Here is a 20,017-nt window from a genome sequence, read left to right on the forward strand (position 1 = left end):
ATGGGATGGGAGGAGGGGAGAGTGTTGATGGTGTTAGTGTTCAGAAGGGAAATCCCCTTCCATTAGGACTTGAGGTGGCAAGTCCTTTTTCGGGGTTACTTCCCTTCTTCTTTTAATGCCACTATGACCAGCTTGAGAGTCACTGGACCTCTGTCGCACAACATATCTGTCCATAGAGGCCTGTACCTCCCGTTCCTTTATGACATTCCTAAAGTGTTTCACAACATTGTCAGTGTCACAATTAAACACTTGTTCAGGTTTCAATTCTTCACTGTCTATGTACTCCTTGAATTCCTGCACATATTTTTCAGCTGCATTTTGGTCCAAACTGGCAGCCTCACCATGCCTTATCACACTATGTATGCCACTACAATTCTTAAATCTCTCAAACCAACCTTTGCTGGCCTTAAATTCACTCACATCACTAGTTGCTGGCATTTTTCTAATTAAATCGTCATGCAACTTCCTAGCCTTTTCACATATGATCGCTTGAGAGATGCTATCTCCTGCTGTCTGTTTTTCGTTTATCCACACCAATAACAGTCTCTCAACATCTTCTATCACTTGCGATCTCAGTTTCGAAAACATAGTTGCACCTTTGACAAGAACAGCTTCCTTGATTGCCGTTTTCTTGGCCACAATAGTAGCGATGGTTGATTGGGGTTTTGTGTACAACCTGGCCAGCTCGGAGACACACACTCCACTTTCATACTTAGCAATGATCTCTTTCTTCATATCCAATGTAATTCTCACACTTTTTGCTGTAGGGTTGGCACTAGAAGCTTTCTTGGGGCCCATGGTGACTTATTTTGCAGGTGCAATCACTAAAAAGGCTGTGATAATATGAAATGTTCCGATTGTATGCTTGGAAGCGACCACGGTGGCTGGCTGGCTTGTAAACACTGGCCAGAAGTGGACGCGTCTCAGACGGAATGAATAGTGTTGGTCGAGTTTTTTAGCGCTAGTCGAGGCAAAATTTTTGCGTTAAAATGTATCGCTGGTCGGATTTAACGTTAGTCGATGCCATTGTTGGTTGAGGGTCCACTGGAAGAAGAAGGAGAAGAAGGAGAAGAAGGAGAAGAAGGAGAAGAAGGAGAAGAAGGAGAAGGAGGAGAAGGAGAAGGAGGAGAAGGAGAAGGAGGAGAAGGAGGAGGAGAAGGAGAAGAAGGAGAAGAATAGAAGATACAGGTACACACACCTCTGCAAAAAATAAAATTAATGTAATTACTGGAAATAAGTCATATATTTTGACATTGATAACATTGATAACAATGATAACCAATGATAACACTGAGTTATCATTGGTTCATTTATATGTAATTTACTTCTGTTTAACCTATATTGGTTTTGTGTTTAATGTAATAAGACATGATTTACTTTATAAATCCATTGTACAAGTTTAAAATTCTGTGTGAGGCCTAAATAAAAGGTTACTGACTTGAGTGATGATAGCAGAAATGGATGATGACACCTTCATTGACAGCAGCTATCATAGTAAGAGGAACAAGAGGCAGGCTCGGTCTCGTCTCAACCCACCAGCCCAACCACAAGGTATGTCATTAAAAGAATGTAGCATTTCCCCACATGAGGCTGCCTTGATGCTGTTGAGGACTCTTGATCCAAGGAATTGCAGCTTGTTCCCCTTCATGTCAAACCTTCATACAATGGAGGTGTCATGATGATGGTAAAGGGTTCTTGATCCAAAGAAATGGAACTTTCTTCTTCATTGAGTCAAATTTAATTACCTCCCATTTCCCTTTGGATCTGATTGTTTCAGATTTGCCACTTTCTAACAATTATATCAGTTGCCACAGAATTCCACAAATACCCTCAGTTAAGTAGAAGATTATTAACCTGGAGGGTTCATACCCCAGAATAACTCAATGAAGTCAGGATGTTATTGAGGACTTGTTTCCATTGTTGTCCATTAATCCTCTTCCTCATTATGAGACTCACACCAGTCAGTTAACACCCATGCACCTACTTAATGCTAGGGGAACAGAGGCAGAGGGTGTAAGGAAACATTCCCAATGTTTTCACTCACACCAGGGATCAAAATGTGGTTCAACTGTGTATGAGCTGAGGCATCTATCAACTTAATAATGACACACTACTGAACAATTTTGTCAGAGATGGGAGTCAAACCCACAGCTGAAAGACCAAACTCAATTTAAGAACTAATAGCACTGACAAGCAACTTTTTACTAATGAAAAGTTAAAAAATGATTTTACAAACAGTGGTATATACAGCCTCTCCTCACTTAGTGACATACTTGTTTACCAACAACTTGGATTAGCAATGGGCTCTCTGACCAGTGTGCATACCTAAATAATGTACAGCCTCTCCTCACTTAACAATGGAGTTCTGTTCCTAAGACCACATCATTAAACGAATTCGCTGCTAATGCTATAATGGTAGTGGGTTTGTGTCAGTCATTTTTGATATTGTTTTAATGTCACCTTTGCACTGTTTATAACATTTCTGGTACATTTTTAAATGTTTATATGGTAGTGTACTGCATATTGAAATAAACAGAATAGAGGAAATCGGCTGTAATATACATTATTTATGTATAAATACTAGTCAGAGATCCAGTCGCAAGTCTGAGGCATTGCTAAACGAGTACATCGCTAAGCAAGGAGAGGCTGTATATTAGAGCTTATTTGCTCTATTCTGCTTTTTACAGTATACAATGCACTGCAGTATAAACATTTAAAAATATACCAGAAGTGTTATAAGTGGTGCAAAGGTGATATTAAAACAATGCCAAAGATGATTGACACAAACCCACTACCATCATAGTATGCTCCTCACTTAGCGACGAATTTCTTTACAGACGTGGTCTTAGGAATGGAACTCCATTGTTAAGTGAAGAGAGGCTGTATTTGTACATGGGTTTTGTGGGTAGATATTGTGGTCATACATAATATTTATTGCAATATATAGATGTAACCCTGGATAACACTGTATATTGACAATGTTGTGTGTGCTTAATTAGGCTATTTATAAATTTATATAGGATTGATAATGAGAACCTTTCAAAACTAGGGATGCCAAGCCCGTGATGATTCTCTTCAAATCGCTTGTTCTCTCTAGGCTGGAATACTGCTGTACTTTAACTGCCCCCTTCAAAGCAGGTGAAATTGCTGACCTGGAGAGTGTACAAAAAACTTTCACAGCACACACAAGTATGATAAGGCACCTAAATTACTGGGAATGGTTGAAGGCCCTCGATCTATATTCCCTGGAGAGCAGGCGAGAGATATGCATGATAATATTCACTTGTAAAATCCTAGAGGGATTAGTATCAAACTTACAAACAAAAATCACTCCCTATGTAAGCAAACGACTTGGCAGGAGATGCAACATTCCCTCATTGAAAAGCAGGGGCGTCACGAGTACACTAAGAAACAGCACAATATGACACCATTTCAAAGCACTGCTTCTAGATTTGTCAGGGTACTCTTCAGTGAAAAAGTCTGCAACTTTAACAATAATATGGAACTGCTCACATAAATGCTGCAATGTTAACTGTTTTTCTTCAGGTTCTTCTTCATCTTTTAGATCCTAGAATTTCGAATAGGGTTTTCCAGGTCTTTTTCATATCCGCTTTTTATTCGCTTTTATGTCATAAAATCTGTTTTTGTAATACAGGTTTTTTTTTTTTTTAGACCTCCTTATTAGATTAGTAAGTATTGACAAGTAACATTTTGTCAGATCCTTTGCAATTAGACCCATTCTGTACTGTTTTTCATATACAGTGGACCCTCAGTTATCGGCCGTAATCCATTCCAGAAGGTCGGCCTAATACTGAAATGGCCTAAAACCAAGATAATATTTCCCAGAGACCCAAATATATTAACAAAAAATACATTTTTTAAAGATTAATTATAGTTTTACGTACACAAAACAATGAGAACTAAATAAAATAAATAAATGAACATTTAAATCACTATTACATACCTTTACTGAAGACTTGTTGGCTTATGAAAGACAGGGAGGAGAGAGGGAGGACTGATTATTGTTTGGAAGGGGAATCCCCCTCCACAAGGACTTTAGGTATCAAAGCCCTCTCTGGGGTTACTTCCCTCCCTGCCTACTACACTCCCTGCATGCCTGCAGGGCATGCAGGGTGGCTTATTTAGCAGTTACAAGCACTAAAAACAATGGAATAATACAAAATGTATCGCACGTAAGCGTGGAATCGTCCTCCCTGGCTTGTAAACAATGGCGCACTGGCTATACATTGGCTGAATGTCCCTAACTGAGTGTTTCATCATTAGCCGAGCCAATATTTTGATGCAAAAACGTATTGGTATCTGATTTTATCGCCATCTGATAGCATTGTTAACTGAGGGTCCACTATACAGTGGACCCCCGGTTAACGAACTTTTTTCATTCCAGTAGTATGTTCAGGTGCCAGTACTGACCGAATTTTTTCCCATAAGGAATATTGTGAAGTAGATTAGTCCATTTCAGACCCCCAAACATACACGTACAAATGCACTTACATAAATACACTTACATAATTGGTCGCATTTGGAGGTGATCGTTAAGCGGGGGTCCACTGTACTGGCACAGGTTCATCCAGCACACATATGGACCAAACTGAAGGCTGGGAGGGTGGTGGGGTGGCTGATTCTGGTGGGGGATGGCTGTAGCCCTTCCCGCCTTGTGGGTGACCGCGTGCTCAAAATTTTTTTCCCTCCTGCACCCGTGTTAAACTAATTTTACTAAGTGTTAAACTAAAATATGCTGCAATTCTTCAGTCGTGCTATAACCAAAATGTGCAAGACAAAACAATGTTAAACGATGATCTACTGTATATCAATTATCATATCTTCACCTTCTACTACTGCTAGAGTTTCTTGGTCTATAATGGAATATCTTATTTCAGGCTCTTTAAAAAAATCTACAACTGGAAGTGCAACTGGACGTGTACAGTTTTCTTGGCCTTTTTGTATCAGGCAACCATCCATTGCAATTCTAAAAACATTGGTATGTATTTCATTTTTTTTATTTAACTTAGGTACAGTTAACATTATAGTACAAGTTTATTCATTTTTTTGTATTCTTTCAAATGAAATATTGATTTTTTTTTCAGTGAAATTTATATTTTTGGGCCAGACTGTCACTGGTGCAAAAATTTTGGCAAAACATTCTTTATGTACGTGGAAATATTTTGTGGTACCCATTTAAAGAGCAGTTTTAGGCATGGCCATGTCTGATGTTGCTTCTTTTTAACCCTTTGACTGTTTCTGACACACACATGTCTTATGAGCCAGTGTTTTTGATGTGTTTGTACTCCAAAATTCTAGCGGCTTCAAATCAAGCGGGAGAAAGCTGGTAGATCCATATGTGAGAGAATGGGTCTGGGTGGTCAGTGTGCGCAGTAACAAAAAAAATCCTGAAGCACGCAGTGCATAATGAGAAAAAAAAAACTCCGACCATGTTTTTGGATTAAAACACCAACTTTGAGGCGTATCTTCGTATAGTATTTATGGTTGTATTCTCGTTTTCTTGGTCTCATTTAATAGAATGGAAGACATATTACAGAAGTAGAGATGATGTTGATTGGTTTCACGATGAAAAGGACCTTGAAATTGAGCTCAAATCAGCAGAAATGTTTGATTTTTGCCAATGTTCAAGAGTAAACAAATGACATCATTGTCCAATAAGTGTCCAACTAGCCATTCTAATACACAGTCACGAATGGGTTGACATTATTTATACAATTATTACAATAATGCAGTAGTCTGCATAACAGTAAATCTATTTTTTTGTGTTAATAAAAATTCAAAATAGAAAGCAAGAGTAATATAAGAGGAGCCTGGAGATTTGACTGATAACAGAGAAAATGTTATTTTAGTGCTAGGAATATCTGCATTGTTCAATCTGGATCCTATTTTGAAATTGACATCTTTTTAATTTGCGTGAAATTGGTCAAATTGCCAATTTCTGACCACGTTATTGGGTAGTTGAAATTGAACAAATGGGGTTCTAAAGAAATAGCTATGAGTTTGGTGGACTGGAACAATAGAATTAGCCAAAAATAGGGCTCAAATTGGGCAAAATCGTCGATGTGTAAATATCACCGAGATCACTAACTTTGCGAGAATGTAATTCTGTAAGTTTTCAATCAAATCTTGTACTTTTGGTGCCATTACCACCGGAAAAAGATTCTCTATCATTTCATGTTTTTTTTTTTTTAAATTCTTCGACACTGAGAGCAAGTTTGTGAGCAGGGGTCCCGTCAGTTGAAGGGTTAATGGTTATGGTCTTATACTTTCAGGACTCGGGTATAATCCTAACTCTTTATAGGACAGTAAATTCAAACTTTAGTAATTTATTTCTTTTATGCAGTTTACTGATAATGTAGTTTACATGTAAAAAGATTTTAGATGAATGGTTCAAAGAACCGACATGTTGTTAAATTAGACACATGTGCAACTCTTGGGTATCTTTATTGAGGAAACGTTTCGCCACACAGTGGCTTCATCAGTCCATACAAAGGATAAACTTGAAGAACAGGAGGAGAATGAGGTAATCAGTCCCTCAGCCTTGAGTCGATGTGGTCAGTCCATCAATCTTGAATAGAATACGGCATATGAGCGGAGAAGCAGCTTATAAACCGTATGGCAGGAGAGGTGCAGCAGTCGTAGGTGGTGTCACATTTGTCCAATGTGGAAGTAGGTCGTGCCCAAGGGTTAGGCAAGCGAAGAATTCCCAAGTATTAAGATCCCAAGAAGTTGCAGTGTCTGACAGGATTGTAGATGAATGGTTTCTATTCAAGATTGTGACCACATCAACTCAAGGTTGAGGGACTGATTACCTCATTCTCCTCCTGTTCTTCAAGTTTATCCTTTGTATGGACTGATGAAGCCACTGTGTGGCGAAACGTTTCCTCAATAAAGATACCCAAGAGTTGCACATGTGTCTAATTTAACAACATGTCGGTTCTTTGAACCATTCATCTACAATCCTGTCAGACACTGCAACTTCTTGGGATCTTAATACTTGGGAATTCTTCGCTTGCCTAACCCTTGGGCACGACCTACTTCCACATTGGACAAATGTGACACCACCTACGACTGCTGCACCTCTCCTGCCATACGGTTTATAAGCTGCTTCTCCGCTCATATGCCGTATTCTATTCAAGATTGATGGACTGACCACATCGACTCAAGGCTGAGGGACTGATTACCTCATTCTCCTCCTGTTCTTCAAGTTTATCCTTTGTATGGACTGATGAAGCCACTGTGTGGCGAAACGTTTCCTCAATAAAGATACCCAAGAGTTGCACATGTGTCTAATTTAGCTGCTTATTTCACATCTCTTCAACATCTGTGCTACATTTATGTACTCTTTCTTCTTTTTATATGTTCATACACATCATTTTACTCATGCTTCTATAAACTCCTTCACTTTGGCACCTCTAAAATTAAAAGTGCTAAAAGTGTCGAGAATTTTCAAAAGGGAAAAGAACTGTTTTTCTCTTAACCCCTTGAGGGTCCATGCTGTAGATCTACGGCTTTATGTTGAGGGTCCAAACCGTAGATCTATGCCAAAATTTTAGCGGCATCAAATTTAGTGCAAGAAGGCTGGTAGGCGTATATCTGAGAGAATGGGTCTGGGTGGTCAGTGTATGCACTATAGAAAAAATATGGACGCCTGCATGGCATTGTGGGAATGCTGCCAAAGTAGCTTTGTTCATCATGCCTGGCGGCAAGGAAGCTCTCATTCCCTACTCACTCTCCGGGCAAATTCTGACTCTCCTCTTCACAACTTACAGTTCTAAGACTGAAGGAAGTGGATCTGAAGGGTGCACCATATGGTATCCTGTCGAATCGAGGACGACGAGAGCTGTCGTAAGATGGGAAGGAAGAAGGATATGGAAGGATGGAAATAACTGGAAAAGGATGGGGAGGAGGGGAAGAGGAGGAATCAAGGCAAGTGGCCCAACCACTTTGGGACATGTGGTACAAAAGTACTGGAGACGTAGATAGAGAGGCTTGACTGATGTCATTGCTTGGCTCACTAGGAGAGGATGGCGAAGGCAGCGGTAGGAGCTGGGAGTGTCAGAAGGCAGCAAGCAGGATGAGTTGGTTATGGTCTTAAACCGTTTATCAGTGCGGTAAATTGTTTTCGAGAGAGTTGTATCACACTTATGGGAGAGCTGTAGTAGTATTCGTTGGTTTGGAGTTGGTGGAGTATCTGGTTGTAGGTAGGGAATGGTCTTTCTTCGCTTTGGTACGATACAGTGTTGTCTTGGAGATGTTGGATGAGTTCTAGGCGAGTCATGCTTGCAGGGTACAGCCTCGTGGTGTAGAATATGAGTCCTTTGTGTTTAACCCATGGTGTTCCAGGTAATCGACGTGAGCTAAGTAGAGAAGGCGGTGGTGGAGTAGAGGAAGGTGGTGTTGCTTCGTTTTCAACTTCAGTAGACGAATTAGAAGATGTTTCTGGTGGTAAGGCTTCTGATTGGTTGGATTCAGTGAGAGGTGGTGGCGGTGGAGGCTTCTCATTGGTCGTTGTTGGATTGACGTCACTAGTTGGTGGTGTTGATGGAACTTCTGCAGAAGAGTTGGCGATTAAGTTTTTGGTGAATTTGAGAATTTCTTCAGAAGGTGGAGATGCTGGAAATGTAAATGAAGGCATGTTATTTAATGCAAATAACTCGTTGATGGTAGAGTTAAATGATCTAGGTACAGCCATGTTCTGCATGTGAGCGTATAGTAGACAGTAGTGAATCTTCGTTACGTCACATGTTGGAGGAGTGATGGTGGTGGTGGTGGTGGAGGCGGGCTGAGTAGATGCTTGAAGTAATTTTGTAGTGTCTGCTTGTATTTTTGCAATTGCTGCATACGTTGGAGTGTTGCTAGTAGGTTTTTTCTTTGCTGCATCTTGTGTTTTCTTCATAATATCCTTTCTTGTAGGACATTTTGCTGCCAGTGTATGGTGATCATTACTCTTGCAGTTTAAGCACGCTGGTTGTGTTGGAGCAGCAGCGGTGCAGGAACTGAAGGCGTGTCCCTCACTACCACATGTAGTGCAGAACTTCTTGTCTTTTACTGGACATGCTTTGGTGGTGTGATGGTATGAATAACAGTTCCAGCAATGTTGGATGTAGTGATATCTCTCTGCTTCAATGTAGGTAGGGCTGATGTAGTAGTAGTAGACAGCAAGACCTTCGTTCAGTGCAGTGGCAGCCATGTTCACGTCGGTGAAGGTGACCTTGATCATGGACGTTGCATTTGGGATTTTTGTAATGCTGTCAACAGTAGCCCAAGTATTTTGCGTCTCGATGGATGACTTGAGTTCAGCAGGTGTTTGAGACGTCAGAATCTTGTCCAGTTTTTTTAGGAATACTGATTTCCTTGCCCTGAGGGCAGGAGATGACGTAACAGTAAACCCTTGAGTAGTAAGAGTAGTGATGGCTTCTGTAGTGAGTAGCTTCTCTGCTTCAGCATCATCGTGACACACAACAATGAATGCTTCTTTCAGTGACAATATGGTGTTGAATTTTACTTCCAGTGCTCCCTGAACAACAGTTGCAAGAGCAATCTTCGTTGAATCATCAACGGTACCATTTCTTGGTTTGATCTTTACACGATTTGCGTAGCTCATCGTGCAAGTCAAGGCGATGATAACGCTGGTAAAGGTTCCCCTCCCCAGCGGGGATCGTAGGGAGACAGAGTAAGGAGAGCTGCTATGACCTGCCTGGGCGAGAGTCAAGAGCAGAATATGGTACCATTGTACCATATGGTACCATGGCACCCTATGGCACCATTGCACCCTATGGCACCATTGTACCATATGGTACTATATGGTACCATTGTATTCAACACAACCGCACTAATATTTTCATCATTTTGTTTACAGTAAACTTGTAAACAAGTTTTATAAGCAATATAATGATAAACAAATTAGTGCAGTTATTGTGTTGAATACAATGAGTGTACACTTATACAATATACATTATATTGGTCTCACAGGCCACAAATGTTACTAGAAAAAGAAAAAAATTAGAAAAGTAAAAAGTATAAAAAACGTGAAATAAAAAAAATGCGATTTTGCGGAAGTCGTTGATGTTGCCACCACCCGGTCATTTTGGGTCAACTTCCCGCCGCTGTATCTCGGTAAGCACTGATCAGATTTTTTTTTTTATAACCTTCACAAAAATATTATCTTTAATTCTGTAAGAAAAAATAATTTTTTATTTTTTCAAAATTTCTTAGACACTGGGGCACCCCTTCAGATTTTGGCCTTGGACCCTAAAAGGGTTAAATGGTTGAGAATCTTTTTCTGAAAGTAATAACACCAAGACTTAAGGAATTATGCAGGTATAAATTTGGTGGCCTTGGTGTAATTTGCACATTGGGGATTTTGCCCACTTTGAGTCTTATTTTAAGCCATTTCCAATGATCAGTTTGACAGAATTCTTTGCTAATTGCCTTCCATTCTATCGACTGAGCACAAGAAACAGCTCTTCTATCAGAACTACCCTATAAAGTGCGCAGGAGACAGTGCAGTGGAACCTCTACTTGCGAGTTTAATCCGTTCCGTGACCTTGCTCGCATCTGCATTTGCTTGTTTGCAGAGTCAATTTTCCTCATTTAAATTAATTTAAATGGAATTAATCAGTTCCTGTGGAATTCCAGGCACAACAAAATACAAGTACCATCCAACTTACGACCGAGCTTGGTTCCGACCAACTGGTCGTAAGTCAAAATGGACGCAAGTCAAACCTTTGAAAATTGCCGACATACTGGGTAGGGCATAATGTCAAACCTTTGCTATATAAACTACCTACATAGTACTGTAATGTACAATCATTATTTCATTTTACCATAATGTACTATTGATATATTTTAATCATTTATGTCTGTATTAACGTTTTATACACATTTAATGTGCCTCATAGTGATTATTATTGTGTTATTTTTATCATTATTAAAATGGCATCTTCAAGACCAATAACACATTCTTAATGATTTTAATGTATACCTGCACACCAGCACAGGTGCAAGATGAGGAGTTTAAAACAGTTAAGTTCATATTTTATTCATCAGGTTTTTATGTTATTTATATTGTTTATTATGTCATATTAGATGAATTGTGATAGATAAATAAACCGTAGAGCTGATATTAGTGTCATATTGAAGATGTGGCGACTCTGCTTCGTGTGTAATACCTGTTGGTTCATGAGCGGTTCTCTGAGACAGAGAGACAAGCAGACAGACACACAGGTAGACAGAAAGACACAGGAAGACAGAAAAACACAGGAAGACATAGACAGATACAGACAAATATATACAGACATACAGATACAGACAGATATACAGGCCGAAACAGACAGGTTTATGTGCAACAGTGAACACAAATAAAGAGAGTTCGAGAGTAAGAGCCTTTCTTGCCACAATCTCCAGTGCAAGATTTAGACTTCCTCTTAGGGGCCATGGTGAAATTTACTGTCCAGTTAGTACAGTTAACCCTTTCAGCATCCAGATGCCAAATTTCAAAGTGTGCACCAGTGTCCAAGAATTTTCAAAAAATAATTTTGTTATTTTTTCTTATGAAATGGTGGCAAATCTTTTTCCAAAGGTAATAAAACAAAAGTACGAAATTTGGTGGAAAACTGACGAAATTATGCTCTCGCGAATTTTGATGTGTCAGCGATATTTACGCATCAGCGATTTTGCCGACTTTGACTTTCATTTTAGGCCAGTTACATTATTCCAGTTGACCAAATTCTTAGTTATTTCAGTAGTATTACTTCTATCCTATCGATTGAGCACAAGAAATCACCAAATCAACTGTTTCAACTACAAAATAATGTGATCGGAAATTGGTAATTTGGCCAATTTAGTGCAAAGTTCAAAATACAGTGGACCCCCGGTTTACGATCAGCTCCCAATGCGATCAATTATGTAAGTGTATTTATGTAAGTGCATTTATATGTGTATGTTTGGGGGTCTGAAATGGACTAATCTAATTCACAATATTCCTTATGGGAACAAATTCGGTCAGTACTGGCACCTGAACATACTTCTGGAATGAAATAATATCGTAAACCGGGGGTCCACTGTATTCCAATTTCAAAAAAGGGTCCAGAGTAAACAATGCAGGCATTCCTGGCACTAAACTAACATTTCCTCTGTTCATTAGTTACATTTTCAGGCATTACAAATGAATTCCATTTTAATTTTTTATTCACATAATGAATTTTTATTCAAACTAAAAAATAGAAGATTTACTGTTATGCAATATTATAATAATTGTATAAATAATATCACTTTTGTGAATATATATTTGACCCACCAGCTGGCATATATTAGACGTGTGAGGTCATTTGTTTACTCTTGAACATCGACAAAAATTTAACATTTTCACTACTTTGAGCTCAATTTCAAGCCATTTTCAATACTAAAACCAATCAAAATCATATCTATTTCTGTAATATGTCTTCAATTCTATCAAATGAGACCAAGAAATTGCAAATACAACCATAAAAAACATACAAAAAACACTGCAAAGTCGCTGTTTTAATTGAAAATTATGGTCTAAGTATTTTTTCTCTCATTTTGCACTGTGTACTGCAGGATTTGTTTTATGTGGTACACACATACCACATAGATGTATTCTCTCATATCTAGGCCCAAATTTACTTCTCACAGCTTATCAGAGTGAGATGGGCTCATGGCGTAGATCTATGGTTTGGACCCTTAACGTAAAGACGTAGATCTACGGCACGGACCCTGAAAGGGTTAATACAGTATGATGCTGCTGATAGGGCAGGGTAACTCAAACTGATGCTGCCTACATGGTGCATTGCTGATGCTAGTATCGTCAAATATTGTACAGCGGTATGCATCAGCCGGCCCAGCCCAGCTGTCAAATGCATGGTCGTAAGTCGAGTGGACGTATGTCGAGCAGGTCGTAAATTGGATGGTAGGTGTACTTCAATAATTTCCCTAAGATCAACTCTATTGCTTAATTATCTATGACAGTTCATCTAATATGACATAATAAACAATATTAATAACATAGAAACATGATATGTACACTAGAATGAATGAAATATTACGTATGTGAGTAGTGTTAGTGGAGGTGGCACAACAGCCTTTGTTGTTGTTGAGGGGTATAGGGCCACCGTGGTGGCCATTCCTACATAACTTCCCATGATTTTATTATAACAGAAAACAGAGTGTTTGTAAGGCAAACTCCATTAAATCACTATGTACGTAGTTTCATAAAGAACACAATAATACAGTGGACCCCCGGTATTCGATGGCATTGGTATTCGATAAATCCGGTATTTGATGCATTATATCGCAAAAATTTTGCCTCGGTATCCGATTGAAAACCCGGTATTCGATACGTTTCGTTCGAGACGTGTCCACGTGTGGCCTGAACTGCTCCGTGTGTGCCAGTGTTTACAAGCCAGCCAATGTGCGCGCATCTAAGGATACATTCGGTACATTCCATATTATCCATATTATCACTGTTTTTAGTGCTTCTTTCTGCAAAATAAGTCACCATGGGCCCCAAGAAACCTTCTAGTGCCAACTCTTCAAGAAAAAAGGCACTAATGACTATTGAAATGAAGAAAGAGCTAATTGCAAAGTATGAAAGTGGAGTGCGTGTGTCGGAGCTAGTCAGGTTGTATAATAAACCCCAATCAACCATCTCTACTATAGTGACCAGGAAAACGGCAATCAAGGAAGCTGTTCTTGCAAAAGGTGCAACTGTGATTACAAAACAGCGACTGCAAGTGTTAGAAAATGTTGAGAGACTGTTATTGGTTTGGATAAATGAAAAACACATAGCAGGAGAAAGCATCTCTCAGCGATCATTTGTGAAAAGGCTAGGCAGTTGCATGACGATTTGGTAAAGAAATTGCCTGCAACTAGTGCTGATGTGAGTGAATTTAAGGCCAGCAAAGGTTGGTTTGAAAGATTTAAGAATCGTAGTGGCATACATAGTGTGATTAGGCATGGTGAGGCTGCCAGTTATGTTGTGCGACAGAGGTCCAGTGACTCTCAAGCTGGTCCTAGTGGCATTAAAAGAAGAAGGGAAGTAACCCCAGAAAAGGACTTGCTACCTCAAGTCCTAATGGAAGGGGATTCCCCTTCTAAACACTAACACCTCTCCCCTCCTCCCATCCCATCGATCATCACCAGATCTTCATTAAAGGTAAGTGTCAATTATTTTATTGTTATTGTAATTATTCTATTGCATTAAACTTAATATTGCATGTAGTAAATTTTTTTTTCGTACTTTTGGGTGTCTTGCACTGATTAATTTGATTTCCATTATTTCTTATGAGGAAAATTGATTCGGTTTTCGATATTTTCGGTATTCGATGAGCTCTCAGGAACGGATTAACCCCTTCAGGGTCCAAGGCCCAAATCTGAAGTGGTGCCCCAGTGTCCAAGAATTTAAAAAAAAAAAATTTGTTATTTTTTCTTATGAAATGGTAGAGAATCTTTTTGTGAGGGTAATAAAACAAAAAGTACGAAATTTGATGGAAAATTGACGAAATTATGCTCTCGCGAATTTTGATGTGTCAGCGATATTTACGGACCCCCGCATAACGATGGCATCACATAGCGATTATTTCGCATACCGCTTACTTTAATTGCAAAAATTTTGCCTCACATACCGCTTAAAAACCCGCTTACCGATTTTCCTCCGAGACGCGTCCAATGTGCGGCCTGAGCCACGCTCACATGTTCCGCCAGTGGCATTGTTTACCAGCCAGCCTCCGCGGTAACATCCAAGCATACAATCGGAATATTTCGTATTATTACAGTGTTTTCGGTGCTTTTTCTGGAAAATAAGTGACCATGGGCCCCAAGAAAGCTTCTAGTGCCAACCCTACAGCAATAAGGGTGAGAATTACAATAGAGAAGAAGAAAAAGATCATTGATAAGTATCGCTACTATTGGTGGTACAGCTGCTGCTGCTGCACTGTCAGCTGCTGCTGCTGCTGTAGCATCGTCTGCTGCTGCTGCTGCTGTAGCATCGTCTGCTGCTGCTGTAGCATTGTCTGCTGCTGCTGCTGCTGTAGCATCGTCTGCTGCTGCTGCTGCTGTAGCATCGTCTGCTGCTGCTGTAGCATTGTTGCTGCTGTACCACCGTCTGTTGCTGCTGTACCACTGTCAGCTGCTGCTGCTGCTGTAGCACCGTTGTTGGTGTGGCTTATTGAGAATACCAAGAAACAATTAACCCCAGAGGATTTGCCACCCAGGATAACCCAAAAAAGTCAGTGTCATTGAAGACTGTCTAACTTATTTCCATTGGGGTCCTTAATGTTGTCTCCCAGGATGCAACCCACACCAGTCGACTAACACCCAGGTGAACAGGGAAAAATGCCTGGAACTAGTGCTCATATTGGTGAATTTAAAGCCAGCAAAGGTTGGTTTGAGAGATTTAAGAATCGTAGTGGCATACACAGTGTGATAAGGCCTGTTCTGGAAGAAAATGCCAAACAGGACCTACAGTACTCAGGAGGAAAAGGCACTCCCAGGACACAGTGTCTCATCAGTCATTGCTGCATCTTCAATAAAGGTAAGTGTCATTTATTCTTCATTTAGTAGAGTAGTACATGCACAATATATACTGTGCATGTACTACTCTACTATTGTGCATGTATCCTTCTCTTTGTGTGTGGGAAAATGTATATTTCATGTGGTAAAATTTTTTTTTTCATACTTTTGGGTGTCTTGCACGGATTAATTTTATTTCCATTATTTCTTATGGGGAAAATTCATTCACATAACGATTATTTCGCATAACAATTACCCCTCTTGCACGGATTAAAATCGTTAACCGGGGGTCCACTGTACTGTAATAATTGTATAAATATTATCACCATATTTGTGAATGCATATTAGACCCACCACCTGGCGTGTATTAGACGTGTGAGGTCGTTTGTTTACTCTTGAATATCGGCAAAAAATTAACATTTCTGCTACTTTGAGCTCAGTTTCAAGCCATTTCCAGTACTAAAACCAATCAAAATCATCTCTATTTCTGTAATATGTCTTCCATTCTATCAAATGAGACCAAGAAATCGCAAATAGAACTATAAAAAACATATGAAAAAGCACTACAAAGTTGCTGTTTTAATCGAAAAATCATGATTTCAGTTTTTTTCTCTCATTATACATAGCGTGCTGCAGGATCTGTTTTATGTGGTGCACACATACCACATAGATGTATTCTGTCATATCTAGGCCCAAATGTACCACTCACAGTTTATCAGAGTGAGCTGAGCTCATGACGTAGATCTACGGTTTGGACCCTGAACGTAAAGCTGTAGATCTACGGGACGGACCCTCAGAGGGTTAATATCGAATACTGGGGGTCCACTGTAATAATAATAATGTAAAGAAATTATGTAGTAATACAGCATTTACCTTGCTAAATTATACATGGTATGTACATATTATTATAATTATTATTATAGTAGTACAGTGGAACCTTGACTTACGAGTTTAATCCGTTCCACGAGCTAACTCGTAACTCAATTTATTCGTATATCAAATTAATTTTCCTCATTTAAATTAATTGAAAAACCATTAATTCGTTCCTGCGCTCTGGAGAGACGAGAAAAAATACTTGAATATGATGCTATTATCAATGCTATGGCTTATTTATCTATCACAATTCATCTAATATGGCATAATAAACAATATAATTAGCATAGAAACATAATACAGTGGACCCCCGCCTTACAATATTAATCCATTCCTGAGAGCTCATCGTAAGTCAAAATTATCGTAAGGCGAATTAATTTTCCCCATAAGAAATAATGGAAATCAAATTAATCCGTGCAAGACACCCCATAGTATGAATAAAAAACAATTTTATCACATGAAATATTAATTTTAATACACACAAACTGAAGAAGACATGCACAATTACTACTCTACTAAGAATAGAATACATGACACTTACCTTTATTGAAGATCTGGTGATGATTGATGGGATGGGAGAAGGGGAGAGTGTGGAAGTTATTGTTTAGAAGGGAAATCCCCTTCCATTAGGACTTGAGGTAGCAAGTCCTTGTCTAGGGTTACTTCCCTTCTTCTTTTTCAAATTCAAATTCAAATTCAAAATTTATTCTCTATAAGGATTACAATGCTGAGTTTACAGAATTTGGTTATTGTGTGGTTTACATGTAGTAAAATAATAATTACAGAGTGTACCACTAGAACACCTAGCATGGCTAGGCATTTCGGGCAGACTTAAATTAAATCTTAAGTTTAAAATATTACAAAATTATGAGGTTAGTTGGTATTATGGCTAAGTGACTAAATACTAGTTTGTGAGTTTAACAATGTGAATGCTTTTGTTTTGGCACTATACATAGTTTCAGTAATGCCACTAGGACTAGCTTGAGAGTCACTGGACCTCTGTCACACAACAAATCTGTCCATAGAGGTCTGTACCTCCAAGATTTGCCTAAAATGGATCACAACATTGTCATTGTAATAGTCACCAGCACAGCTTGCAATAGCTGTGTTAGGGTGATTTTCATCCATAAAGGTTTGCACTTCAACCCACTTCGCACACATTTCCTTAATCTTTGAAGTAGGCACAATGGATTCCACAACTGGTATAGGCTTCTCAGGGTTAGCCCCAAACCCTTCAAAATCGTTCTTAATTTCCATATTAATTCTCACCCTTTTTACCACAGGGTTGGCACTAGAAGCTTTCTTGGGGCCCCATGGTGACTTATTTTGCAGTTACAAGCACAAAAAACACTGGGATAAGGTGAAATGTACCGAATGTATGCGTGGATGTGACTGCACTGGCTGGCTTTTAAACACTGGCACCCACGGGGCAGCTGAGGCCACACGTGGGACGCGTCCCGGACGAATCACGTAAGGTAAGTTTTTTATCGTGAGGCAAGGCAAAATTTTTGTGTTCAATTCTTCGTATGGCAGATTTAACGTAACGCGATGCGTTCGTAAGGTGGGGGTCCACTGTATATACTCTAGAATGAATAAAATAGGCCATAATATGGTGGCAGAGGCAGTGGCAACGGCAGAGGCAGCAGCAGCAGTGACAGAAGCATCTGCCAGTTCTGTCCCAATTTGACTATAGTATCTTCTCATGTTCTTACTGTAAGAGAAAATGGAGTATTTTTGAGGCTAACTGCAGTAGATCACTAGGACCCATGGTTAGAAAAAAGAAATTTGGCCAAACGACTGCAAACAAGCATGAGAGAACTGCCCCCACAGGGATGTAAACATGTTTACTGCTGATCAGCTGTGCCAACTAGCAGAAGCAATCTGAATTATTATTACGTACTTATTATGCATTATTATTATTAGAGAACTGAAGCTCTATCATTATTATAATTATTATCATTATTAATTTAGGGAACTGAAGCTCTATTGTTATGTATAATAATTCAGTAGACCGCCATTGAAGAATTGCTGCACAATTTTATGTAACACGTCATATAATTAATTTAACATGGTTCAGTTTGTGGGAAGGAAAAAAAAAAATTCTCTTTTGCTCAAGCGGCTGCCTTCTTGTGTAGCAGCCGGGGAGCCATCCCCTACCACACCCCGACACCACCCCCCACCATCCCCTACCACTCCCCGACACAACCCCACCATCCAAGCATTCGTAATTCATACGTGTCCAGTCTTTCTCTCGTACAAAGCAGCTGTGTTTGTCAATAGTGTTACGATATTTTAATTACTATACCTTGTATCTGCCAAGCAATCATGACACCCAGTAGCCATACCAGTGTTGCTGAAAGTGGCACGAAGAGGTATAAGCACTTAAGTCTTAGAATTAACAAAGATATTAGACGAGATAACCTGTAGCCGTAACTGAAGTGTTACTTTGCACACAGAAAAAGAGGGTAACATGAATTTGTGTGACTGACTGATTGAATGACTGACTTACTGAATGACTGACTGAATGACTGACTGAATGACTGACAGACTGAACTGACTGACTGAACTGACCGACTGAACTGACCGACTGAACTGACTGACTTACTGAGTGAATTAACTGGCTTACTGAGTGACTTGACTGACTTGCTGAGTGACTTGACTGACTTGCTGAGTGACTTGACTGATTTACTGAGTGGCTTGACTTACTGAATGACTTGACTGACTTACTGAATGACTTTACTGTAATAATATTATATTATTATCGCTGAGAAGAAAAAGGGAATGGTTTCCATGAAATTAAAGCATGAAATCATAGATAAACAAGCGAGGTGTTCAGGTTTTTGGTTGAGGGGGAAGAGGGATGGGGGAGCTGGCTCGTAACTGAAATGTTGGCTCATAACTCAGAGCAAAAAATCGACCCAGGGACGGCTCGTATCTCAAAAAACTCACAAGTTGGGACACTCGTAAGTCAAGGTTCCACCGTATTATGTATTATTATTTTACGTATTATTATTATTATTTTTTTTTTTTTTTTTTTTTTTCAACAAGTCGGTTGTCTCCCACCGAGGCAGGGTGACCCAAAAAAAGAAAGAAAATCCCCAAAAAGAAAATACTTTCATCATCATTCAACACTTTCACCACACTCACACATTATCACTGCTTTTGCAGAGGTGCTCAGAATATAACAGTTTAGAAGCATATACGTATAGAGATACACAACATATCCCTCCAAACTGCCAATATCCCAATATTATTATTATTATTATTATTGTTATTATTATTATTATTATTATATGTATTATTATTATGTATTATTATTGTTAATTAGTACATACGTATTCTTATAATGATAACTCTTGCTTACCATTTGGAATTTTTATTAACACAAAAAATAGGAGATTTACTGTTATGCCGACTACTGCAGTATTGTAATAATTATATAAATAATGTCAACCCATTCATGACTGCATATTAGACTAGCCAGTTGCACACACATTAGACAGTGACGTCATTTGTTTACTCTTGAAAATCGGCTAAAATCAAACATTTCTGCTACTTTGAGCTCAAATTCAAGGCACTTTTCATTGTGAAA

At 39.1% G+C, this 20,017-nt stretch overlaps 1 protein-coding gene across 1 annotated transcript in view; it reads left to right on the top strand.

The window, feature by feature from the left end:
• Window positions 1–1,452: 1,452 nt before the first annotated feature.
• The window catches only part of LOC128694503 (ecdysteroid-phosphate phosphatase), a gene marked incomplete at its 5' end in the record, with an annotated part of 35,349 nt that continues 16,784 nt past the window's right edge, over window positions 1,453–20,017 (top strand). Inside the window, 2 exon segments of the mRNA XM_070080932.1 lie at window positions 1,453–1,551; window positions 4,899–4,999. Coding sequence (XP_069937033.1) covers window positions 1,458–1,551; window positions 4,899–4,999 — 195 coding nt within the window.

This window comes from Cherax quadricarinatus, unplaced genomic scaffold (genome assembly GCF_038502225.1).
Source record: "Cherax quadricarinatus isolate ZL_2023a unplaced genomic scaffold, ASM3850222v1 Contig1281, whole genome shotgun sequence".
NCBI lineage: Eukaryota > Metazoa > Arthropoda > Malacostraca > Decapoda > Parastacidae > Cherax > Cherax quadricarinatus.